The following is a 23,382-nucleotide window of genomic DNA, read 5'->3' as shown; positions in this document are numbered from 1 at the left end:
ATCCTTGATCATGAGGAAGGTTAGAAATCAGCCTACAACTACAAGGGGGGAACTTGTCAATGATCTCAAGGCAGCTGGGACCACTGTCACCACGAAAACCATTGGTAACACATTACGACATAACGGATTGCAATCCTGCAGTGCCCACAAGGTCCCCCTGCTCCGGAAGGCACATGTGACGGCCCGTCTGAAGTTTGCCAGTGAACACCTGGATGATGCCGAGAGTGATTGGGAGAAGGTGCTGTGGTCAGATGAGACAAAAATTGAGCTCTTTGGCATGAACTCAACTCGCCGTGTTTGGAGGAAGAGAAATGCTGCCTATGACCCAAAGAACACCGTCCCCACTGTCAAGCATGGAGGTGGAAATGTTATGTTTTGGGGGTGTTTCTCTGCTAAGGGCACAGGACTACTTCACCGCATCAATGGGAGAATGGATGGGGCCATGTACCGTACAATTCTGAGTGACAACCTCCTTCCCTCCGCCAGGGCCTTAAAAATGGGTCGTGGCTGGGTCTTCCAGCATGACAATGACCCAAAACATACAGCCAAGGCAACAAAGGAGTGGCTCAGGAAGAAGCACATTAGGGTCATGGAGTGGCCTAGCCAGTCACCAGACCTTAATCCCATTGAAAACTTATGGAGGGAGCTGAAGCTGCGAGTTGCCAAGCGACAGCCTAGAACTCTTAATGATTTAGAGATGATCTGCAAAGAGGAGTGGACCAAAATTCCTCCTGACATGTGTGCAAACCTCATCATCAACTACAGAAGACGTCTGACCGCTGTGCTTGCCAACAAGGGTTTTGCCACCAAGTATTAGGTCTTGTTTGCCAGAGGGATTAAATACTTATTTCCCTCTGCAGAATGCAAATAAATTCATATACTTTCCACAATGTGATTTTCCGGATTTAATTTGTGATGTGCTATCTCTCACTGTTACCAATAACCTACCCTTCAATTATGGGCTGCTCATGTCTTTGTCAGTGGGCAAACTTACAAAATCAGCAAGGGATCAAATACTTATTTCCACCACTGTATAAGGAACTTCCGGGGCAGCATTCTCTACATTCAGAGATGACATTCCTTAACATGCAATTTGCTGTTTGAAGTCAATTCTATGTAAGTAATCACTGTTTTAAAACCTTTTGCTGTCTAAGAACTATATATATGTATTTAAAGCTTTCATGTGGTCATTATTTATTTCTTTGTGTTTTAGATTTCATGAGCACATAATCGTTGCGCTGGTTTGCAGTGTTTTTCAGCTCTTCTGTCTGGCTTTTATATACACTGTGATGATGACGGCTCCGTTGAACTTAATAGCAACAGATTTGTTTCATAAGATATGTGTTCATGACTATTTGGGTATTTCTACATGAATGATATTGTAAAGTAATTGTGATTTTGCACTGAGAATTTGAATATGTCACAAGTTTACATACATACAAAATTGTCACAGTTTATATACAAAATTAAGGTGTTTTGACCGATGATGGTGGTATGGTTATGAAGTACCTCCATGGGCTCCTTATTTGGAACTATGAGAGCCATTTAGAGTACTTTAAGGAAACAGGCCTCTTTGTTTGCTACTAGTTCCTGCTCCAGTCTTATGACTTGCCTACTAACTTCAAATCAAAACCTGTTGCCATGGACCAAATCCAGTTCCATTCCAGCTCTTACTACCTGTAAGTTCCATATCCACGCTTCTGTCTACCACCAAGTGTGGCTCCTGACTCTTGAGGGTTCCTAGCCCAGTCTGAACATCCAAACCTAGATTTGGTCCCTCTTTAAGACCCCTTAATACCACAAAAGCAGTAACCTGAGAGTTTGCTAAAACTACTATTAATGTATGTAACTACTTATAAACAAAATGCTTCATGTTAATTATACATGAATTATTCTGTGCAATTCTTACTCTGAAACTGTCATTTCTCTTTATTTAACAGAATTTGGTACACTGCTCTTCATAAGTCACACAAAAAAATATCTTGAATCATTATAATCAAACACCTTAAAATTTTTTAAATGCTGAAGTTCTCATTGTAGAGAGCTGCATGGGAATGAGGATTGTGGGAAACCTGCAGTTCTGACTTCCGGTTTGCAGGATTCCCACAGGGATGGAAGAAGTTGCTGCGGGTTTCCTGTGGAAATGTAGTCAAAATCTCTGGTGACACCAGAATAAGGTTTGAAACACACAGAGAGGCTACTGGAATATCAGTCTGAGGCTTGGAACACTCATTGGTTGAATAGTGAATACTGCCCCCCCCCCCCCCCAAAAAAAAAAAAGAAAATCACATAAGTTGTTTCCAGGAAGGAAGCAGGGCTGTTAAGGTCAGGAGGAAATGGGGTAGAGGAAAGTTTGGGTAGTGTATTGAAGGAAGTATTTGTGGGTATGGTTGTGGATGGAAGAGATTAATTGTGGGGATGGGTGGGGATGGAATAGATCTTAGCAGAAACAGATGGGCATGGGTTAGATTCCAGTGGGGTCACGCGGGGTTGGATGCAATATCTGTCCTTGTGCAACTTTCTAATTCAATAAAATTTTTCAGAGCTGCACTCTGCGCATTAAGCAGCTAATGGGTGAATTAGCACATGGTATCTATTACCGGACAAGCGCAATAACTGCTAATGCAGTAGCATGACAATGCAATAATTGGTATGTTAACTGCATGTTATGTCAGGGGATGGGAACCAAGCGGATCATGGGTGGAGAAAGGTACTTATTGCATGTTAACTGGAACTTGTACAGTTAAGGGTTTGTTTACTGCCTCCTCAAAAGGAGATGCTATGTAGATCTGTGCTAACTGCAACCGGATATAACATGTGCTAATAAATATTTCTATGTAGTAACTGCAGAGGATATGCTGGGCATGCCCTCAACAATCATTGCACTGCCTTTGCACTTACCATATGTTAAGTGTTTATACTAACTGTGCTAGATGTGAATCAAAACCAAATCTGCCGCTGAAATTAGCCATTCGGTTTCAGCTGGAATCGAAACCGTCTTCCCCACCCGTAGACCCTCCTTGGGCCTACCTTCTAAAAGCCCTAGTGGTCTCTTTGGGACAGGAGCATCCCAAGTTGCTACTGCCCCCACTGGCTGCGTTGTAAAAATGACGGCCGCAGAAACTCACGGCCACCATTTTGGGATTGAAACCAGCATGGGCAGGAGAAATCCGCAGTTGCTCCTGCTCATGCCATTTAGAGGCCTTTTAGAAAGTAGGCCTGGAGAGGGCCTACAGATAGGAGGTAGTGGGGTGGCCTGGGATCTCCGTTGAGGGGAAGGGGGAAGGCTGGTGGGGGGGGGGGGGGGGGGGAAGAGGAAGGCCAGTTTTGGTTTCCACCAAAAATGCACAAGCATTGTCAGCCAAACACCGAACCCGGATTTCAAGTCAGTTTCGGAGACAAATCCAAAACTGAAATTCGATCAGACTCTGAACCACATTTTATCAACAAAAATAATCATGCGTTAGTAAAGGGGCCCCTATACAACGGTCTGACTACAAAGGGTCTGCACCAGCTCCAACTGATTCAGAATGCTGCAGCAAGAATAGAAGGTTGCAAGCGATGTGACCACATCACACCATTTCTGCAAAAACTTCATTGGCTACCAGTACAATACAGGGCTAAATTTAAAACTCTATGTCTGATCTTCAAGGCCCTTAAAGGAAATGACCTCAAGCACCTGAAGAATAGTATGATCCTCTACACAATGCCAAGGACACTAAGGCCCTCTCAAGGACTATCACTAACCACACCCTCTCCAAAAGACATTACAGGATGTGATACCTGCAAGTGAGCCTTCTCCGGTATAGCCCCCACACTCTGGAATGCACTACCTGAAAGGATCCGCTTAACACAAGACTATCTCTACTTCAGGAAGCAGGTGAAAGCTTGGCTCTTCAACCAGGCCTTTAATGGAAGAAGTAATTAACTTGATAGTCTCACACACAAATGGAGTGGCATCGTCTGCACATACTGCAGCAGGACATGTTTATCCACTCCTACCCTAGCTGACATAATATTTAACCATCTCTCTGACCTCATGTGCAACTTTCTTTAAATTCGTCGCCTTGCTTTCTAACTCTTATTACTCTCTTACCTATCCATATGTTCCATCTTTGCTTATATCCTTCACTGTCAATTAAAATGTTCTATTACATATTGTGTTGACATTGTAAGTAGTATACTATCAGGCTTATTTTCGAAAGAGAAGGACGCCCATCTTTCGACACAAATTGGAAGATGGGCGTCCTTCTCAAAGGGTCACCCAAATCGGTATAATGGAAAGCCGATTTTGGGCGTCCTCAACTGCTTTCTGTTGTGGGGATGACCAAAGTTCATGGAGGCGTGTCGGAGGCGTAGAGAAGGCGGAACTGGGGCGTGCCTAACACATGGGCGTCCTCAACCCATAATGGAAAAAAAAAGGGCGTCCCTGATGAGCATTTGGATGACTTTACCTGGTCCTGTTTTTCTTACGACCAAGGCACAAAAAGGTGCCCGAACTGACCAGATGACAACCGGAGAGAATCAGGGATGACCTCCCCTTACTCCCCCAGTGGTCACTAACCCCCAACCAACCCTCAAAAAATATCTTTAAAAATATTTTGTGCCAGCCTCAAATGTCATACTCAGCTGCATCACAGCAGTATGCAGGTCCCTGGAGCAGTTTTAGTGGGTGCAGTGCACTTCAGACAGGCGGACCCAGGCCCCCCCCCCCCCTACCTGTTACACTTGTGGTGGTAAATGTGAGCCCTCCAAAACCCACTGTACCCACATCTAGATGCCCCCTTCACCCGTAAGGGCTATGGTAGTGGTGTACAGTTGTGGGTAGTGGGTTTTTGGGGGTTTAGCACACAAGGTAAGGGAGCTATGTACCTGGGAGCAATTTATGAAGTCCACTGCAGTGCCCCCTAGGGTGCCCGGTTGGTGTCCTGGCATGTCAGGGTAACCAGTGCACTACGAATGCTGGCTCCTCCCACGACCTCAGGGCTTGCATTTGGTCGTTTCTGAGATGGGCGTCCTTGATTTCCATTATCGCCGAAAATCAAGGACGACCATCTCTAAGGACAACCTAAATTTCAAGATTTGGGCGTCCCCGACTGTATTATCGAAATGAAAGATGGGCGTCCATCTTGTTTCGATAATACGGGTTTCCCCACCCCTCCGTCGGGACGTTTTGTGAGGACGTCGTCAACAAAACTTGGGCGTCCCTTTCGATTATGCCCCTCTTTGGTATGCCCATTTACACCTGCCAGCTCATAGCATAAATGGTTGTGCCTAAATTCTGGGACACCAATTCAGGTTTTCACTAGCATTCTATAATGGCATCTTGGTGCACAGATATTCTTATAGAATTGTCCACTCTGCACAAACCACTGGCATGCCTTACCAAAGGCCACCCTACTGTTTATCTTCCAGAATAAATGCTGCATATTAATGTGAGTTTGCATTATACTGTTCTTTTGAGAGCTTATAACAAGCAGCTAAAAAGCATAACATTCCATAATTTTACATATCTTTATGGCATGGTGATTACATAACAGTAACCAGAATTGAGGCCAATGTACTAAAATTCAAATTTCTTTTTGCAAAAGGGAAGAATTTCAATTACCCTGTTATTGACTGGATAAATGTAACATCAGGGCATGCTAGGCAGGTACGATTTCTTGACAAAATCAAGGCCTGCTTTATGGAACAGCTGGTCCAGAAACCAACAAGAGGGGGAACAATTCTAGACCTAGTCCTTAGTGCAGTGCGTTATCTGGTGCAGGATAAAATAGTGCTGGGACCTCTTGATAACAGTGATCATAACATGATCAGATTTGATATAAGCTCTGGAGTAAGTACACACGGGAAATCCAATACGTTACCATTTAAGTTTCAAAAAGGAGACTATGATAAAATGAGAAGAATGATGAAAATAAAACTCAGAGGAACAGTTGCAAAGGTCAAAAATTTACATCAGACATGGATGCTGTTCAAAAATACCATCCTGGAACCCAAACCAGATATATTCCATGTGTCATAAAAGGAGGAAGGAAGGCCAAAAGACAGCTGGCATGGTTAAAAAGTGAGATGAACGAAGATATTAGAGCTAAAAGAAAATTCTTCAGAAAATGGAAGAAGGATCTGACTGAAAATAATAGGAAACAGATTAAGGAAGGGCAAGTCAAATGCAAAGTACTGATAAGGAAGGAAAGAGAAACTTTGAAATGATTGCATTGAAGGCAAAAACACATAGTAAAAACCTTTTTTAGTTATATTAGAAGCAAGAAGCCGGCAAAAGAATCAGTTGGACCACTAGATGACCAAGGGGTAAAAGGGGCACTCAAGGAAGACAAAGCCATAGTGGAGAGATTAAATGAATTATTTATTTTGGTCTTCATCGAGGAAGATGTGGGAGATATACCAATACCAGAATTGGTATTCAATGTTGACAAGTCAGAGAAACTGAAACAAATCTCTGTAAACCTGGAAGATGTAATGGGGCAATCTGACAAGCTGAACTGTAGCAAATCAAATGAACCGGATGGTATACGAATGATAGACATCCCAGAGAACTGATAGAATTGAAAAATAAACTTGCAGAGCTACTGTTAGTAATATGTAATTTATCTTTAAAATCAAGCATGGTACTGGAAGATTAGAGGGTGGCCAATATAATGCCTATTTTTTAAAAGGGTTCCAGAGGTGATCCAGGAAATTATAGACTGATGAGCCTGACGTCAGTGCCAGGCAAAATGGTGAAAACTATTATAAAGAACAAAATTACTGAGCATATACATAATCATTGATTAATGAGACAAAACCAACATGGATTTAGCCAGGGGAAATCTTGTCTCACTAATCTACTACCTTTCTTTGAAGGGGTGAATATGTGAGCCGGTCGATATTGTGTATCAGGATTTTCAAAAGGCATTTGACGAAGCAGCTCATGAAAGACTCCTGAGGAAATTAGAGAACAATGGGATAGTTGGTAATGTCCTATTCTGGATTAAAAACTAGATAGAAAATAGAGTAGGATTAAATGGTCAGTATTCTCAATGGAGAAGGGTAAGATAGTGGGATTCCCCAGGGGTCTGTTCTGGGACTGCCATTTTTTAAACATATTAATAAATGATCTAGATATGGGAATAGTTTTTGTGGTAATTAAATTTGCTGATGACACAAAGTTATTCAAAGTTGTTAAATCACAAGAGGATTGTGAAAACTTACCTTACGAGACTGGGCATCTAAAGGGCAGATGACATTTAATGTGAGCAAGTGCAAAGTGATGCATGTGAAAAAGAGAAACCCAAACTATAGCTACGTGATGCAAGGTTCCACATTAGGAGTCACCACCCAGGAAAAGGATCTAGGTGTCATTGTTGATACATTGAAACCCTCTGCTCAGTATGCAACGGCAGCTAAGAAAGCAAATAGAATGTTGGATATTATTAGAAAAGGAATGGAAAACAAAAATGAGAATGTTATAATGCCTTTGTATCGCTCCATGGTGTGACCACACCATGAATACTGTGTACAATTCTGGTCACCATATCTTAAGAAAGATATAATGGAATTAGAAAAGGTACAGAGAAGGGCGACGAAAATGATAAAGGGGATGGTATGAATTCTCTATGAGGAAAGGCTAAAGCGGACAGGGCTCTTCAGCTTGGAGAAGAGAGGATTGAGGGGATATATGATAGAGGTCTATAAAATAATGTGTGGAGTGGAACGGGTAGATGTGAATTGCTTGTTTACTCTTTCCAAAACTACTAGGACTAGCAGGCATGCAATGAAGCTACTAAGTAGTAAATTTAAAACAAATCGAAGAAAATATTTCTTCACTCAATGTTTAAACTCTGGAATTCGTTGCCAGAGAATGTGATAAAAGTAGTTAGCTTAGCAGGGTTTAAAACAGGTTTGATTAGTTAAAAAAAAAAGTCCATAAGCCATTATTAAGATGGACTTGGGAAAATCCACTCCTTATTTCTAGGATAAGCAGCATAAAATCTGTTTTACTGTTCTGGGATCTTGCCAGGTACTTGTGACCCAGATTGGTCACTGCTGGAAACAAGATACTGGGATTGATGGACCTTCGGTATGGCAACACTTATATTCTTAGAATGACACTATGACAGCAAACAAAAAAATGTCAAAAGGTTGGCCTTTTGCACATTTTTTGTGTACTACACCCTTTAACAAAATAATTTGAAAACTGCAGCTCTGCAGAAAACTTTTGCATAGTTTTCTATCTGAAAAAGTAAGCTTAAATTAAAAAAAACTGCTGAGATGTAAAAGCTATAAAAAGCAGCTCATTATTTAACAGCTTTTGAAGAATAGCAGGGAAAAATATGTTCATTGGCCAGTTTTCATCTCATTGAGGTGTAATTGTCTTTTTTTTTTTCTTTTTTTTGTATCAGCACAATTATCAAATCATTGTTGGTTTAATCATGACTGTTGATAATTACTAACTGTTGGGCAGACTAGATGGTTCAGGTCTTTATCTGCCATCATTTACTATGTTCCTATGTAAGTTGTAAGTTTGCAATTCAGTTTACTAGCATGGGTAGTAAGACTTCAAGAAAAAAGCGTTGAAAACCTGTGGGAAATCCCACAAGTTAGTACAATGGTCCCATAATAAGCCATTGTTCCTTTGGAATGATTGCCACTGTCCTATCTGAAACTGGAGTTCTTTTTCTTGGCTTTTATGTTTTTAGCATGTAAGCCGCCTAGACTTGTTCCCCAGATGAGGCGGTACAGTAAATATGAAAGAAACAAACATTTCATCAATAAGATATATTCTAACATAAGAATACATTTAGAGGTCTATTTACTACACCACATTAAGATTTTGCAGTTAAGGAGGAGTAATCTTAATGGTTTATTCCCGGGAGAATTCTGCGCAAAATATTTGAAAATTCTGCACTATTTATTTATAGGGGTTCTTTTACTAAGCTGGAGTAAGTACTAACACATGCTTAACGCAAGTTAAAATTCTAGGCCTCAGATTCATGTTCAGGCATCCTACGGTAGCTTTTGCATGTGTGTGTGCTACCCACATGCTAAAAAATAGTTTTTATGTTTTAGCTCTGGGGGCAGAGAGTAGGCTTCTTCTGAACTAATGGGTTAGCACAGCTACACTGCTGCATGCTAGCCGATTAGTGCGGGAGCCCTTACCTAATGCCACCCAAATAGGTGTTGGTAAGCGCCAACCCACTAATGGCCACATGCTAATAGAAAAATTAGCTCATGGCCATTATTGCTGAAATACAAAAATCGGCCATTTTCTGGTGGTACTAAAAGTGGGCTTGGCGTGGGGTAAAGACCCGCACCGGGGATAGTGCAGGACACTTTTTAGCGCTGCTTAGTAAAAGGGCCCCATTGTGTTTTTGTACAGAATTTCCCCATCCCAAAGCCTGAAATTCCCTCCTCCCATTTCTCTCCTCAAACTCCAGCCTCTGCAATTCCATCTCTCACTCCAACAGCAGTTTTTTCTCCCTATAACGCTCAGTAAGACCCATAGGAGACAACTTTTCAAAATTATTGGCTGAGCTAAACTCTATGGCAATTCCCTGGAGGAGTGGAGGAGTAGCCTAGTGGTTAGTGCAGCAGACTCTGATCCTGGGGAACCGGGTTCGATTCCTACTGCAGTTCCTTGTGACACTGGGCAAATCAATTAATCCTCCATTGCCCCAGGTACAAATAAGTCCTGTATATACTATGTAAACTGCTTTGAATGTAGTTACAAAAACCACAGAAAAGGCAGTATATCAAGCCCCATTCCCTTTCCCCTTATGCTGGACATAGTCAAAGAGTCTATTTAACATCAGGGGTACTCACAGTACCCACAGAGCTGGCTCCTACAAGTCTGACCCCAACATCTTCTCCCACATGCAGTGCCCAAATTCTCATTCTCCCTCCCTCCTAAGCACACACCCTTACCTCTTATTCTTTCTCCTGCCAGGCCTACATCCCCACCTCTCATTCCTTCTTCTCCTCTCCCCAGCTATCATTTATCCCTCATCCTCCCCATGGCACACCCTCAAGCTTGATTTCTCCCTACACTTGTGGCACACACTCAGCTTTGGCTGCCGTCTCTTCTATCCCCTTGGTGCATACCCAGATTTCTCTGCCCATTCCCATCACCACAGTATACCCTTAGCTTTTTCTGCTCCTTCTCAAAAATCCCAGTTGCACATTCTCAGCTTTTGTTGCTCCACCCCACCCAAACCCCAGAGCACACACACTCACCTTGCTCTGTTGCTCTGCTCCACTCATCCCTCTCTATGGAACATTCACCTTGCTCTGCCTCCCCTTCAACACTCCCCATGGCACACTCTCACCTTGCTCTGCCTCCCCTCTATGGCACATTTGCCTGGTTCTGCCCCCTCCCGCCCTCCCCTTGGCACATTCAACCTTTGCCACTCCCCCTCTCCCACCATCTCCATAGCACATTCACCTTTGTTTGCCTCCCAGCCACACCTTCCTCAATGGCACATTCACCTTCGTCGCTCCTCCCTTCACCACCTCCATAGCAGATTCACCTGTTTCCCCTTCCCCACCCACCCCAATGGCACATTCAACTTTGTTCGCTCCCCCTCCCACTAACTACATAACACATTCATCTGTTTGCCAATGGCATGTTCACCTTTGTATGCCCCCCACCCATCCCAATGGCACATTCACCTTTGTTTGACCCCCCCCCCCAGTCCAACCTTCTCCAATGGCACATTCACCTTTTTCTGCCTACCCCTCCCACCTCGTTGTACACTTGGAGCAAATGATGCCGGCTCTCCCTCTCCTCCACAGAGATTGGGGGGCAGAAGGATGGGAAGTGAACAGCTGCACATGGGGTCACTTCCTCCTCCTCTGCTGGCTTATATAAACAGTCTGGTCTATGCTTGCAGTGGAGGAAGAAGTGATCCAAAGTGCAGCAGTTCACTTCCTCCTCCTGCTAAGTAACATCTGAAGGAGGAGGAGACAGACCAGGGAGAGATCTGATGGTGGCAGCTCGGCAGAATTCTGCACGTTCTGTATTGCCAATCTGCACAGAATTCCCCCAGGAGCAATAGTTAGATCAACAGACTAGTAACCATGGAAGCCAGGGTTCAAATTCCATTGCCCTTGTCGTGATCTTGGACCAGGCTCTTAATCCTCCATTTCCTCGGGTATTAAAAAAAAAAATTGTAAGCCCTCCAGGGATATGGAAATCCATAGCATACACAAACATTGCTCACCTGAATAAGGTATGAGCTAACTCCAAAGAAAGAAACACACATTAACAGCAAAGGCTAATCCACAGCAGCTGCAAAACCTAAACAGTAACCAGGCACATTGAGGAAGGTAGTCATACTGCTAACATGGAGCAATGGTCCCTACTGCACATTAATAGTATGACCTCTAACACAGATAGAGATTAAGTACAACTCTGGAGGTGTAATAAACGGTTCTGCGTTATCTGCTCTTGGTAGTTAAAATATGTTAACTGTAGGGTAAATGTTCCACCCTTTTCCTGCCCCCTAATATGAATTTCTCCACTAGATATTTAATATCAACTGTTTTTTTTTTTAATTTGTGTTAAAATCTACATTAAACACCTAGAGCCAGATTCTATAAATGCTGCCAAAAATTCAGTGCCATTAAAATTTGTTGTTCAACGCTATTCTATAAAGGGTGCTTCGGGATGAGCTCTCTTTATAGAACAGCATTGGACATGAGGATTTACTATTCTGTAACACTTGCCCCTGACCCGTCCATGCCAATCCCACGGCCACACCCCTTTTTGAGTTACACATCCAATTTAGGCACGCATTGTTACAGAATAGCATGTGGCCAGATCGGTACCAAAATCATAGTTAGTGTCAATTAAGTGCTTGTTAAGTCCAGTAATTAAATCATTGGAGCCCATTAAGTGATAATTTTGGGCACTGATCTTAGATCTGCACTCAAATTTGAGCAACCTTTATAGAATCAGGGGGCTAGTGCACTTTAGTAACAGACCCCAAAATGACTAAGTCCTCAATTACCTAGTTGTTGCATATAATACTAAATAACAACAAAACCAAATGTAAACAAACACTTTCTGACCTGTATGCGTCCGTATATGCTGAATGTAGTTGTTCTTTCTGTCAGAAAAGTATGAGCACTGTGAGCAAGTGTACACTTTCCTTGGGAAGTGATTCCGCAGATGTTTCTTCCAGTGATATTCACTGACTGTGGTATAGGTGCAGATAGTACACTTATAAACTCTCTCACTTTCTCCTGCTTTATTGTGGTGTTTTAAGTGAGCCAGGTAGTGGTCATATCTGTTTGTGTTGTATCCACACCTATTGCAGCGAATGGGTCCTTTGGAGAAATCGGCCTCTTCTGCTGTGCAAGTGTCAGATTCCTTTATCTGTGATTGCTTTTCTGCATCTTCCCCCACAATAAACTTCTTGGCACTGTGGACCTTGATGTGATGGACAAACTCCTTTTCAGACTCTGCCTCATACTGGCATGGCTTGCAACGAAATGGTTTACTCTTCAAACCTTTGCTTTTGTCATCTGCACTCTCTGGAGTCCCTGAGTCTTCCACCGGAACATCTTGCTGCGGGTTGCAATTACTGGGACTTTGAAATGTTTTTGTCGCTTCCTTCTGAGCCTCCCCTTTGGGAGCTTCTGAAAGTTCCCACTCCATGTATTCAAACCCATCAGAATCACTCTCCAGCTCCACTGAACCTTCCTCCTCCTCCTCTTCTTCTTCTTCTTTACCATCCAAAAGGCTGGTATAGCCAACAGTAGTCAGTTCTGCCATTTGTCTTTCTTCCTGAGCCTGATAATCACAGCCGCTGCCTCCAACCTCTCCATTCAAAGCAACATTGGCAAGCATTATCAGCTGAGGGGCTACCAGCTCAGCTTTGGAAATATCATGAAAACCATACATATCATTGGCAAGTGCCATCCCCATATTAGAATTTCCAGGAAATAGCGTGTTGCCTCCAGGCTGACCCAAAATCTGTGTAGCCATTATGGTAAATCTGAAAAGAAATAAAAAAAAACAAACAAACACAAATATATCAAATAAAAGTATTCTACTTGTTGCTCATTCAAAACCTATAAAAAAAACCCAAAGAACTATAGACTGAATCAAGTACAATTCATTGAAATATTGAATTTAAGCAATGACACGAAAATTGCTGAACCCATAGTGAAAATAAAGAAAATTTATAAAATAAAGTATTTAAAATCCAGGATTTGGTATTCTACTCCTGTCCTATATACTACCTAATGAGTTTCACTGGAGATGGGCCCTCTTTGTTCCTCTAGGAATCATGCTGGGATGGATTTCCAGACACTACCTTTTTTTTTTTTTTTTTTTTTACTATCCCTAGACCTGCTTTTTGGCATCCTCATTATTTTTTTTTAGATCACTGAAAGTACACAAGTAGTTTCCCAGGAACAATAAAAACGTTCCAATTGTAAAGGACTTTTCTTTTTAAAGTTCACACTGCCTCATTTATTTTGGCATTTCCATAGCACCCTAAACCAAGAAGCTCCACAACAAATTAGATCCTCACACTAAAGAGCATGAGAAAATAAAATGACTTGCCTAGGGTCTCAGCAAGCATAAAAGGCACATAAAAAAATTTAAAGTCTCCAGGTTCTCGGTTCAATACACCAACTAGAGACAGAAACTGTCCTTCAAAATTCAAAAATAGAAATAATAATTTAACTGTTTAAGGATTCTGCAAGAACAGAAGAAAAACCATGCTGAGTCAGACTGAGCCAGGCGTTTCCTTTCGGACAGTGGCCAGTCCAGGTCACAACAAACCGGGAACTCCCAAAAAGTAGATGAACTTTCTTTAGCTCATTTTCAGTCTACCCCTGCTGAGTCACCTTGACCGCGTCCTCTAGCATTAGATTCCAGGCTAGGTAACAAATTCTGCAGCTTGTTTAGCTGCACACAAATGATGATTTAGATCTCTGCCAGCCTGAAAGCCCTAGTTGAGATGGCACAACATAAGAGTCAGGAAATCACCGTGCAAAACTGTGGCTACTAGTCAATTAAATAAAGTATTTAAAGATCTATTCCAAGCAACATCCCATCCCCCAAAAGCATCAGACTAGTCTGTTTTAATGATTTGATTAAAACTCATCTGCACAGAAATATACACAAAAATGATCATAGAAAATAAAGCATTTTCTGTTAACTTTTATTCCTTAAACTGAATAAGCTATAATGTTTTGGAAAAAAAATGTTTTTCATAGAAAAACATCATTGTTAACCACTGGCCTTCAAGAATAAAGTACAGTCAAAACTATTTTCACTTATGGAGTATACACATATTCAATATTTTAAGGAAAATATTGTTCTATTATGTTTGTAATCAATTAGGGACCCTTTTACTAAAGGGTGTTAAACACTACCGGGTAAATTCAAGAAATGGTACTAAAATAATGCGCACCAATCGTGAATTCTATAACAGCAGTTCCACGTGGAACCACTGTTACAGAATACTAGTTTAAGAGGCCTTTTTACCAAATGGCAGTAATAGGTGGCCAGCAGTGGCTTTGGCGCATTACATTGCCATGCGCCGAGGCTACCTGTTACTGCCGCTGGTAAAAAGGCCTTTTTTTTTTAAAGGGCAAGTAAATGGCCATGTGTTAATTAAAAAAAATTGCTATTTGGCCATTTACTGCTGGAGCCCTTACCTCCTCCAGCAGTAACCCAGCGGCGCTAGAAAATAAAAAGGTTATTTTCTAACGCCAGAAATGGCGTGCGGGAGACCCAGAACTACTGCCGGGCTCCTGAGCAAGCCTAGCAGTAGGACCGATTGGCCACACACCAAGCTGGCAGTAGCCCTACCACCCTTTAGTAAAAGGGCCCGTGTCTGCATTTTAATTGTGAGCATTTATGCCAGCTCAAAGGCTGGTTTAAATGCTCACTCCTAAGTGCTGGCAGTTAGGCACATAAATGACAGTATTCTATGACATCATGCCTAATTGTTTGATACGCCCCAAACCTGCTCATTCCCCTCCCCAGGTCCACACCCCTTTTGGAGGTGCAGTGGCGTAGGAAAGGGAGGGAGGGAGGGGCAGTCCACCCCGGGTGCACGCCGCTGGGGGGTGTCGGCTCCGCTGGTTCCCCACTCCCTCTGCCCCGGAACAGGTTGCTTCCTGTTCCGGGGCAGAGAGCGCAGGGAACCAGTGGAGCCGACACAGCTCCCAGCGACGTACACTCGGGGCGGGGTGGCCCTCCTGCCCGCTCCCTTTCCTACGCGCGCGACTGGTAAGAATGCACTCCGGGGGGGGGGGGGATGCGCGCCGAGGGGGGGGGGGTGCGCCGTGCTGCACCCGGGGGGGGGGGGTGCACAGTGGCGAACTGCCCCGGGTGGCAGCCGCCCTCGCTACGGCACTGTGGAGGTGTGAATCATAGCAATCAGGCACTCAAGTTCATAGAACAGGGGTGTAAGTCACTTATGTGCATAACTACAAATCATTGTCAATTAGAGCTTAAGGCCAATTAACTGCCAATTTAGCGCTAATTAGCAAATGAAGTTACACACATAACTGACCCTATTCTATAACTGCGCACCCACATGCGTGTCTAACTTTTGGCACCATTTATAGAATTTGGCGGTTAACATGCAGTTAGTGCTTGCTGACAGGAGACCGCATTAAAACATCTTGTGGTATTTTGCTCGTTTGCATATTCTAACCTGCACATTAGTTATTTAGAAAAAAATATTTTGGGGAGTATGTCACAGGCAGAGAGTAGGTGTTCCTGCATTATCTATCAAGTGTATTATGATTAGTGTGTGCAACTGGATACTGTAGAGATAATGTGGGCGCATTTAGCACCTCCTAAATAGGGGACATTAGTGCACCACCTGCAAATAAAAAAAAAAAAAAAGAAAAAGTCCTATAAAAAGTATCACATTGAATCTGGATTTAGCACCCTGGAAAGTCCCGCATTAAGCCCAGATTTTACTGCACTTTAGTAAAAGGGCTCCTTGTTGACGATGCACACTATACTGAGTTTATTATAAAGGGACACTTAAAATGGAAATAAATAAAGAGGCAGTGATTCCTATGTCTAATAGCTATAGGAATGATCAGACCAGTAATCCTATCAATCTTTAATTAACAACCTGGGGAACAGAAGTAAACAGAACATGAAGTTGAAGTCTACCTGCTTTATCGAATTAAAAAAAAAAAACAGAACAAAAAAAAAATCATCAACGGTGTCCAGACCTCCAAATGAAAAGCGCTCGCAGGAACAAAGTAAGGTTCAACGAGCAACTGTCTGCAACATTCCTGTGTGTGGCACCCACTGCTACTGCCTCTGCATTCCTCAAACAGGCATGCGGCCATTTTCTCAAATAGCAAACACAAAGCAGTGCTCAGCAAGCCATAGCGATCTCCTCCCAATCCTCTCCTGCCATACTTCACTATATTCAAAGTAAAACCTGGATCCAGGTCGTAAAGTGAAAATAGACCAAAAACAAAACAAAAACAACCCGACGGCGCCCTATTTTCAGACTTAACTTTCAAGTCCCCTCCTCCAAATATCCCCCCTCCACGACGTTGCAGTTGAGTTGGTGTGCGTGCGACGTCATGCTGAGCCCCAACTATCAAAGTTTTAATGGCCTTCCTATTTTCACTTCATCAACTCTTTTATTTGCCCCAAACTGCCTCCAACTCTGAACTCTTCTACTGTGTTTGCTTTTTGTTCTGATTTGCTCTACTAGAAGAGGGCATATCAACTTTTTTGATAAACAAACATTAAAGTGCAAGGATTGGAAGGGAGGAGACGATAAAGACCTAGTAGAGAATTTGACTTCTCTCTCCCCTAATAATTGCATTTACTTCATATCGAATTGCAAAGAACATTCTTTTTTTTTGGGTGGGGGGGGTGGTGAAGAGTAGAAGAAACGCGGCTCAGCGCAAGGTCAAACAGTGCAAGTCAGCAGCACCCGAGGGAAGAGAAAATCCCTCCTACAGCCTCGGCCCGGAGAGAGAGAATTAATCACTGTTTTCAATTTCAACCCCTCCCCACGGCCTCTCCTTCTCCGTTTTCAGGAGAGTGGTCGGGGGGGAAGAGGAGGAAGGTGACTCGCGCCCGAGGCACTGCAGAGAGGAATAAGCCGCTGTCCAGCTCATACAAGCTCTGCCCCTCCCTGCTGGTGGAGAGACACTCGCACACCCCGAGCCTGGGCCGGAAATCAGCGACACGGAGCGAGGAGAAAGTTTTTCACGAGTTTCAGGACTGCGGAGAGAGGATCAGCTCCCCTCTCCCAAGCAGAGAGGAGACGGCCGCCCTTCTCCCAGCTGCTCCACCGGGAAGCGGGGACTGCAACCCAGACTTTGCGCCTCTGCCCCTCCCCCATCTCCCCTTAGCCTTGGTGCTGATCCTGCGCCGCCCGCCAGCCCAATCCCGCTCCCCTCCCCCATTCCCTCCCCGGGGACTGGCAGAGCAGCCCTGGACAGCGCCTCTCGCTCTTTCTCTGTCTACCCACTGACCACTCGCTCGCTCTACACAGCCCCAGACCCACCTAATAACTACCGAGAGTGGAGAAAAAAAAGAAGACAGTCACCCCGCTAGGTTGGGGGGGTGGGGAGGGAAGCGGACGAAGACTTACCGCCGCGCGCACGTTAGCGGCTCCTTAAAGTGGCTATTGTGATGGACGCCGCTGCAGAGGATTCCGTGCTTGGCACGCGTGCGCGCAGGGAGGGGGGGTGCGTTTACTACCGGACCCCTCGCGCTCGTTCTCCCTTGGCGGCGGCAGGCAGCCGAGCCCGCATTCCAACACAGACCTCAGACACCAGTTGCCCTGCCCCCTAAGTTCCGACCAACCAATGGCAAGCGCCGCCCCTCTCTATCTCAGCAAACGAAACGCATGCAAGAGGTTCGATTTGTGCGCGTTCTCGCGCACATTCCCTCACTCGCTTCCAGCACGGCTAACGTGTCTGTTATACAGTAAAGGGGAGGGGGGTCAGTATGCGCGCGCCCATCCACTTCCCGTCTATAATAACCACTAGCTACCGACTACGGCTCATTTTTGCCTTTCACACGCCTTGTGTATGTCTAACTTAAGCAACGCGCACGTCCCGATGCAACTTCAAGCTGCTGTTCTGTTAGCATAGCATTCTGCATTTCTGCTTTGCGAGCTCTCCGAGGTGGGGGACTGGGGGGCGGTGGTGGCACCATCTCCACCCACTCCTGCTCTCGCGCTCCCTATCGTGCCCTGTCCTGCCCAGCTAAAAGGCTGGAACTGGAAGCATCCTTCGCAGACACGCCTCCCCCCCTCCATCTCCACCCTGCCCTGCTCACGGCACTACTGAGCTGAGAGAGGAGGAGGTGCCCCTGCTCTGGTGAAAAAGAAATGCAGTCAGTAGAGCAGGAGCTGTCCAGAGCCTCCCTGGCTTAGCAACTTCCTGTGAAGGACACTTTAAACATAGAAACATGTAGGCAGATAACGACCATTTGGCCTATGCAGTTTGTCCATCCATGCCATCTATTCTCCCTATCACTCCTTTAGAGATCTTATGTACTAGTCCCAAGCTCTCCTGAATTTAGATACCGTTTTTGTCTCCACCGTTTACACCAGTAGGCCTTTCCACAAAATCATCACCCTTTCCATGAAGAAGTATTTCCTCAGATTACTTCTGAGTCTACTACTACTACTCAACATTTCTAAAGCGCTACCAGACTTACGCAGCGCTGTACAGTCAAACACGAACAGAGACAGTCCCGTCTATCCCCTTTCACCTTCATCCTAGGTCCCCTCATTCTACAGCTTCCTTTCAATTGAAAGAGAATCTCCTTTGCATTTATGCTGTGTAAATATTTAAATGTCTCTATCATATCTCCCCTCTCCCGCCTTTCTTTCAAAGTATACATATTGATATCTTTAAGTCTGACCCCCATATGCTTTATGATGAAGATCACTTAGCATTTTTGTCGCTGCCCTCTGAACCAATTCCATCCTATTTATATCTTTTAGAAGGTGTGGGCTTCGGAATTATTAATATACAAGTTGGAAATGTATTAGATCAAACAATAAGTCCTAAAACCTAAAGAGTTCTTCCATGTATTATCCTTCAATTATTACATGTGCAAACTTCACCTAATTGCGTCAAAACCAATTGTCCAGTTGGCAAATGTAATATAATCTCTAACATGGAAGTCCATGAATCCACTCTTCAAAGATCAGTAAGTTATTATAAAGCATCTCTAGTCCATAAAATATTTTCCAGCTCTTGAAAGTGTCTTTGATCTTTAAGATATTCTCCAACTGAACACAAATTTGTGTTTTGCCACAAGGGCGTCCTCAGGAGCTGTCAACCTGTACACATAAAATCATCAATTTATAAAATATAACAACACTAATACATAAAAAGAAATGTTTTCATTATAGTAAGTTAACTCACCAAATAACAAGAAATTCAACATTTGTAGCAGGACACAACTTGAAGACCTCCAAGTATTCCTTCTGTTTGACCGACCTCAGAAAATGCTAACGCAAGCATATTGACAAGGGATGTTACCCAATTTATACTGGAGAAACCTTTAAATTAGTCAATTAACTTATAGTTTCCCATTCTATTTCCTGATTAAGCCCATAAGGCTCAACTGTGTTTAAAGAGTAGATCAGCTTTTGTTCCATATGGTGTAACCTTTGGGGTGTATTACCTCCCTGACGCTCACACACCTGATAAAGAACTATAAAACGTAGTGTTTCTAATTGATGACCTGCCTCTACCCAAAGAGAAACAAGCAAATATTAACTTTAACATATAATGCTACTCCTCTCCTTCCTACCCTGCCTTCCTGAACAGATTTTAGCCTGGTATAACTGTGAGCCATGGCTCTGTGATTGTCACTAAATCTCAATCAGACTCTTCCACCACAGCCTCAAGATCTAAAACCTTATTTCCCATACCTCAAAAATTAGTATATACTGCTTTCTAGACATTGCCCCCTTTCCCCATTTGTGTAGAGATATTTTATGTTTCACTTACCTGAGGGCTTGTAATACTTACCTGGGGGCTTTGATTGCCCTGCCCCAACTATTCTAGTTTAAAGCCTTCTTCTGTAGGTTAACCAATCAGCTGCTGAAAACACTTGTTCACTTCTTTGCTAGATGGATACCATCTCTCCTCAGCAGCCCTCAGAAAAGCATCCCATGGTCTTGACAACCACTTCTTCCTGACAACCACTCAAACTAAAAAAAAAAAAGGAGGTACTTTTACCAGCAGGGAGGACAGAAGTCTTCAAATAGCCCTTTTACCCAGATTATTCATAGTTGGGGGTCTAAGGAGCCTAAAAGATAATTTGAGGGGGTGGGGTGTGACATTGTGGCTTGGTCTAGGGTGCCTAATGCCCTCGCACTGGTCCTGGCTTCAGCTGAAGGAAGGACTTCCAACTTATTGGAAAGCAGGTTCACCCTTTGGCTACAAACAGATCATCTGTAAGCTTAAAATAATTCCTAAAACTGAAACTTATGACATTCTCTGAACATAAAGCAAAGTGACCCTTGTTGAAGCAGCATTAAAAGAGGATTCTCGGAAATTAGATAACAAGTTATCAGTGGACTCAAAGGAGTCCATCCACCACCCTCACTCCCAGTCCCCGTTCTTCTCCCCAATGGTAGATGGTACATTGTGCAAACCCCAATCTCTTCAAGTTTAGTTTATTTCAAATTACACTGTAAATACAGTTTCCACAGTTCTAAGGGGACCAAAAGCAGAAAATATAAGACTTAGATTCATATTTCTATTTACGTTCTCCATAGACTCTCTCTTGTTACACAAAGGAAGACAACCTTTAACATACAGTAGGCCACTCCTGTCACCACCTAGTTTCCCATAGTTGCCACTTGTTCTAGGTGTACTAATCTATCATCACACTCCCCCACTTTGGCTACTGCCTGCTTTGTGAACTCTGAACTATCAAGTCCCAGACAATATTTTTCTTTCAAACTGTTGCCTCCCAAATGTCCTCCAAAAATATCATCTAGATAATGTGTTATGAGTTATTCAATCCTTCAGATGTTCCCCAGTTTATTTTAAGAAAAGCGAATATTTCTTCTTCCACCAACAAAAGCATTAAGTATTAACTTCCAAATCTATAAAAGGCCCAAAAGAGAGCTTGTCAAATTGTACCTTTTTATTTCTATGGTTAAGAAATGTCCTCCAAAAGCTCAGCATGCTCGTGTATCAGTCAATGAAGTTTTGCTCCATATGAAATTTCACTTTTCCCATTTGTATTTTAAATCCATATAAACAAGAAAACAGAGACAGCCCTCAATGCCTAGAGCAGGTGTTAAATTACATCCTTTGCATTTTGGAAAGTTAGGTTCTTTCCATACAATGCTGAAATAAATCAACTGTGTACATACTAAATTCAGTAACCATTCCTAAATGCATTTTACATTGAACTATCTCTGCTGCCTCAATAATTTATGATTGTGATGTGATTATCTCCATATTTGTATGGCTTTTAAAACATGAATCAGATCCAGTGGGGTGTAATTCTATAACTTTGTGCCTATAAAAAAATGTAATAAATAATTAGGTGTCATGAGTGTGCCTGGTAGGATCCTATTCTATATAGGAAAGCATAGTAAAGGCTCCTTTTAAAAAGCTGCGCTAATGATTTCAATACGGCAAATGCAACAAAGGTGTGGGATACCCTGAATGAACTTCTGAGTCTAGACACTCGACTGTCCATCCCCATCAAATGTTATCATGGGCAGTTGAGGGAAGGATTGACAGCCATAAGATACGATGTGCTTGCACAGAAATGGTCTGCAGAGTTGTTGTCTGTTGTCTGGGGCTCACAGGTCAAAGCCAGCCTACTTACTATCCATTCCTATACAGTAAGCGCAACCCATTGGGAGCTCCAATTTAAATTTCTTTTACGCTTTTACATATTGTGACAAGGCAAGCCCCAGAGACTCCCCAGTGACGCAGTTGAGCCCAGAACTACAGGTCTCAGAAGTCCTTGCAAGGATGAGTGAGGAGAGTAGTCCTAAAAGATGGATTCCCAGTCCCAGCAGGGGGAGCAATGGCTCGAGGCAGGGTGAGCCTGTTACTCCCTTCCCCACTAGAGGGCGAGAGAAGGATGAAGCTCAGTTTCCCCTGGCTTCACCATCAGTATATAATTCCCCCCAGCTGTGAGAAGGGGAGAGCAGATTTCCTGGAGGCTCTCAGTCACCAGGAGAGAGGGAAGACGAATGGAGAGAGAGATTCCATGGAGTATGTGGAGGAAGGAAGTAGCCTGCCACTAGGGCTGCCTAAGGGAGAGGAGCCAGCTACCATGGAGTGAGAGAATTCAAAGGTTACCCTGCCCAGCACTTGAAGGCAGTGGAGGAGGCCACACAGGGTGTGGTGCTGAGAGGTGGGAGAAACTGCCAACCCTGCTCCTTGCAGGGTTCCCTCTGTGCTGTGAATAGAAATCAAACAAAATAAAACATGGAAAAGAAAATAAGATGATACCTTTTTTATTGGACATAACTTAATACATTTCTTGATTAGTATTCGAAGGTTGCCCTTCTTCGTCAGATCGGAAATAAGCAAATGTGGTAGCAGATAGTATATATAAGAGAAACATCAAAGCATTACTTTGACAGTCTGACAGAGTGGGAGGGTGGGGGTATGTATGGGGACATCAAAGCATTTCATTGATATTCTAACAGGATGGGTGTTGGTAGGTGAGAGGAGGGTAATAAACAGAGAAATACAACTTTATGGTTTATAATGGGTTAGAAAACCCAGATCCTTATTAAGTCCTGTCTGTTGGGTGTTAAAATATTCAATCATTCTTATTTCAAAGGTCTTACGTTCCTGTATTGTTTTAAAATTACCTTTCAGTATTCTTACTGTGAAATCACTGGTGTAGTGTTCTGGTCTTGTAAAGTGTTGGCCCACAGGGGTGGGGGCTTGACTGGCACTGGCTATTTTCATGTGATGTCTGTGCAGATTGAATCTTGTCTTAAGCATCTGGCCTGTTTCTCCAATATAGCATCCTTCGTTACATTTTTTACACTGAATGATATATACCACATTGGAAGATGAGCATGTAAAATAGTCCTTTATGTTGAATATTTTTCCCTTGTGAATGACTGTGGGGTCTTGTGAAATGTTTTGGCAAAGCTTGCAGCTGGATGTGTTACAGGGAAACGTGCCCTTTTCTTTTTCAGTCTGTGTTGGGAGTTTACTTCCGACAGCCACCAAACTTAAAACACAAGCTGATCAGAAGTAAACTCCCAACACAGACTGAAAAAGAAAAGGGCACGTTTCCCTGTAACACATCCAACTGCAAGCTTTGCCAAACATTTCACAAGACCCCACAGTCATTCACAAGGGAATGTGGTATATATCATTCAGTGTAAAAAATGTAACGAAGGATGCTAT

At 43.2% G+C, this 23,382-nt stretch overlaps 1 protein-coding gene across 1 annotated transcript in view; it reads right to left on the bottom strand.

Moving 5' to 3' along the window:
- Window positions 1-17,745, bottom strand: part of LOC115463788 (RE1-silencing transcription factor-like) — a 42,081-nt gene extending 24,336 nt beyond the window's left edge. The window contains exons 1-2 of the mRNA XM_030194558.1: window positions 17,604-17,745; window positions 12,070-12,998 (exon numbers count right to left, since the gene is read on the bottom strand). Coding sequence (XP_030050418.1) covers window positions 12,070-12,988 — 919 coding nt within the window. The 5' untranslated portion in view covers window positions 12,989-12,998; window positions 17,604-17,745. The remainder of the gene's footprint in view (window positions 1-12,069; window positions 12,999-17,603) is intronic.
- Between the last annotated feature and the right edge of the window lie 5,637 nt (window positions 17,746-23,382).

This window comes from Microcaecilia unicolor, chromosome 2, assembly GCF_901765095.1.
Source record: "Microcaecilia unicolor chromosome 2, aMicUni1.1, whole genome shotgun sequence".
Classification (NCBI taxonomy): domain Eukaryota; kingdom Metazoa; phylum Chordata; class Amphibia; order Gymnophiona; family Siphonopidae; genus Microcaecilia; species Microcaecilia unicolor.
This window is presented reverse-complemented; position numbering and strand designations above follow the sequence as displayed.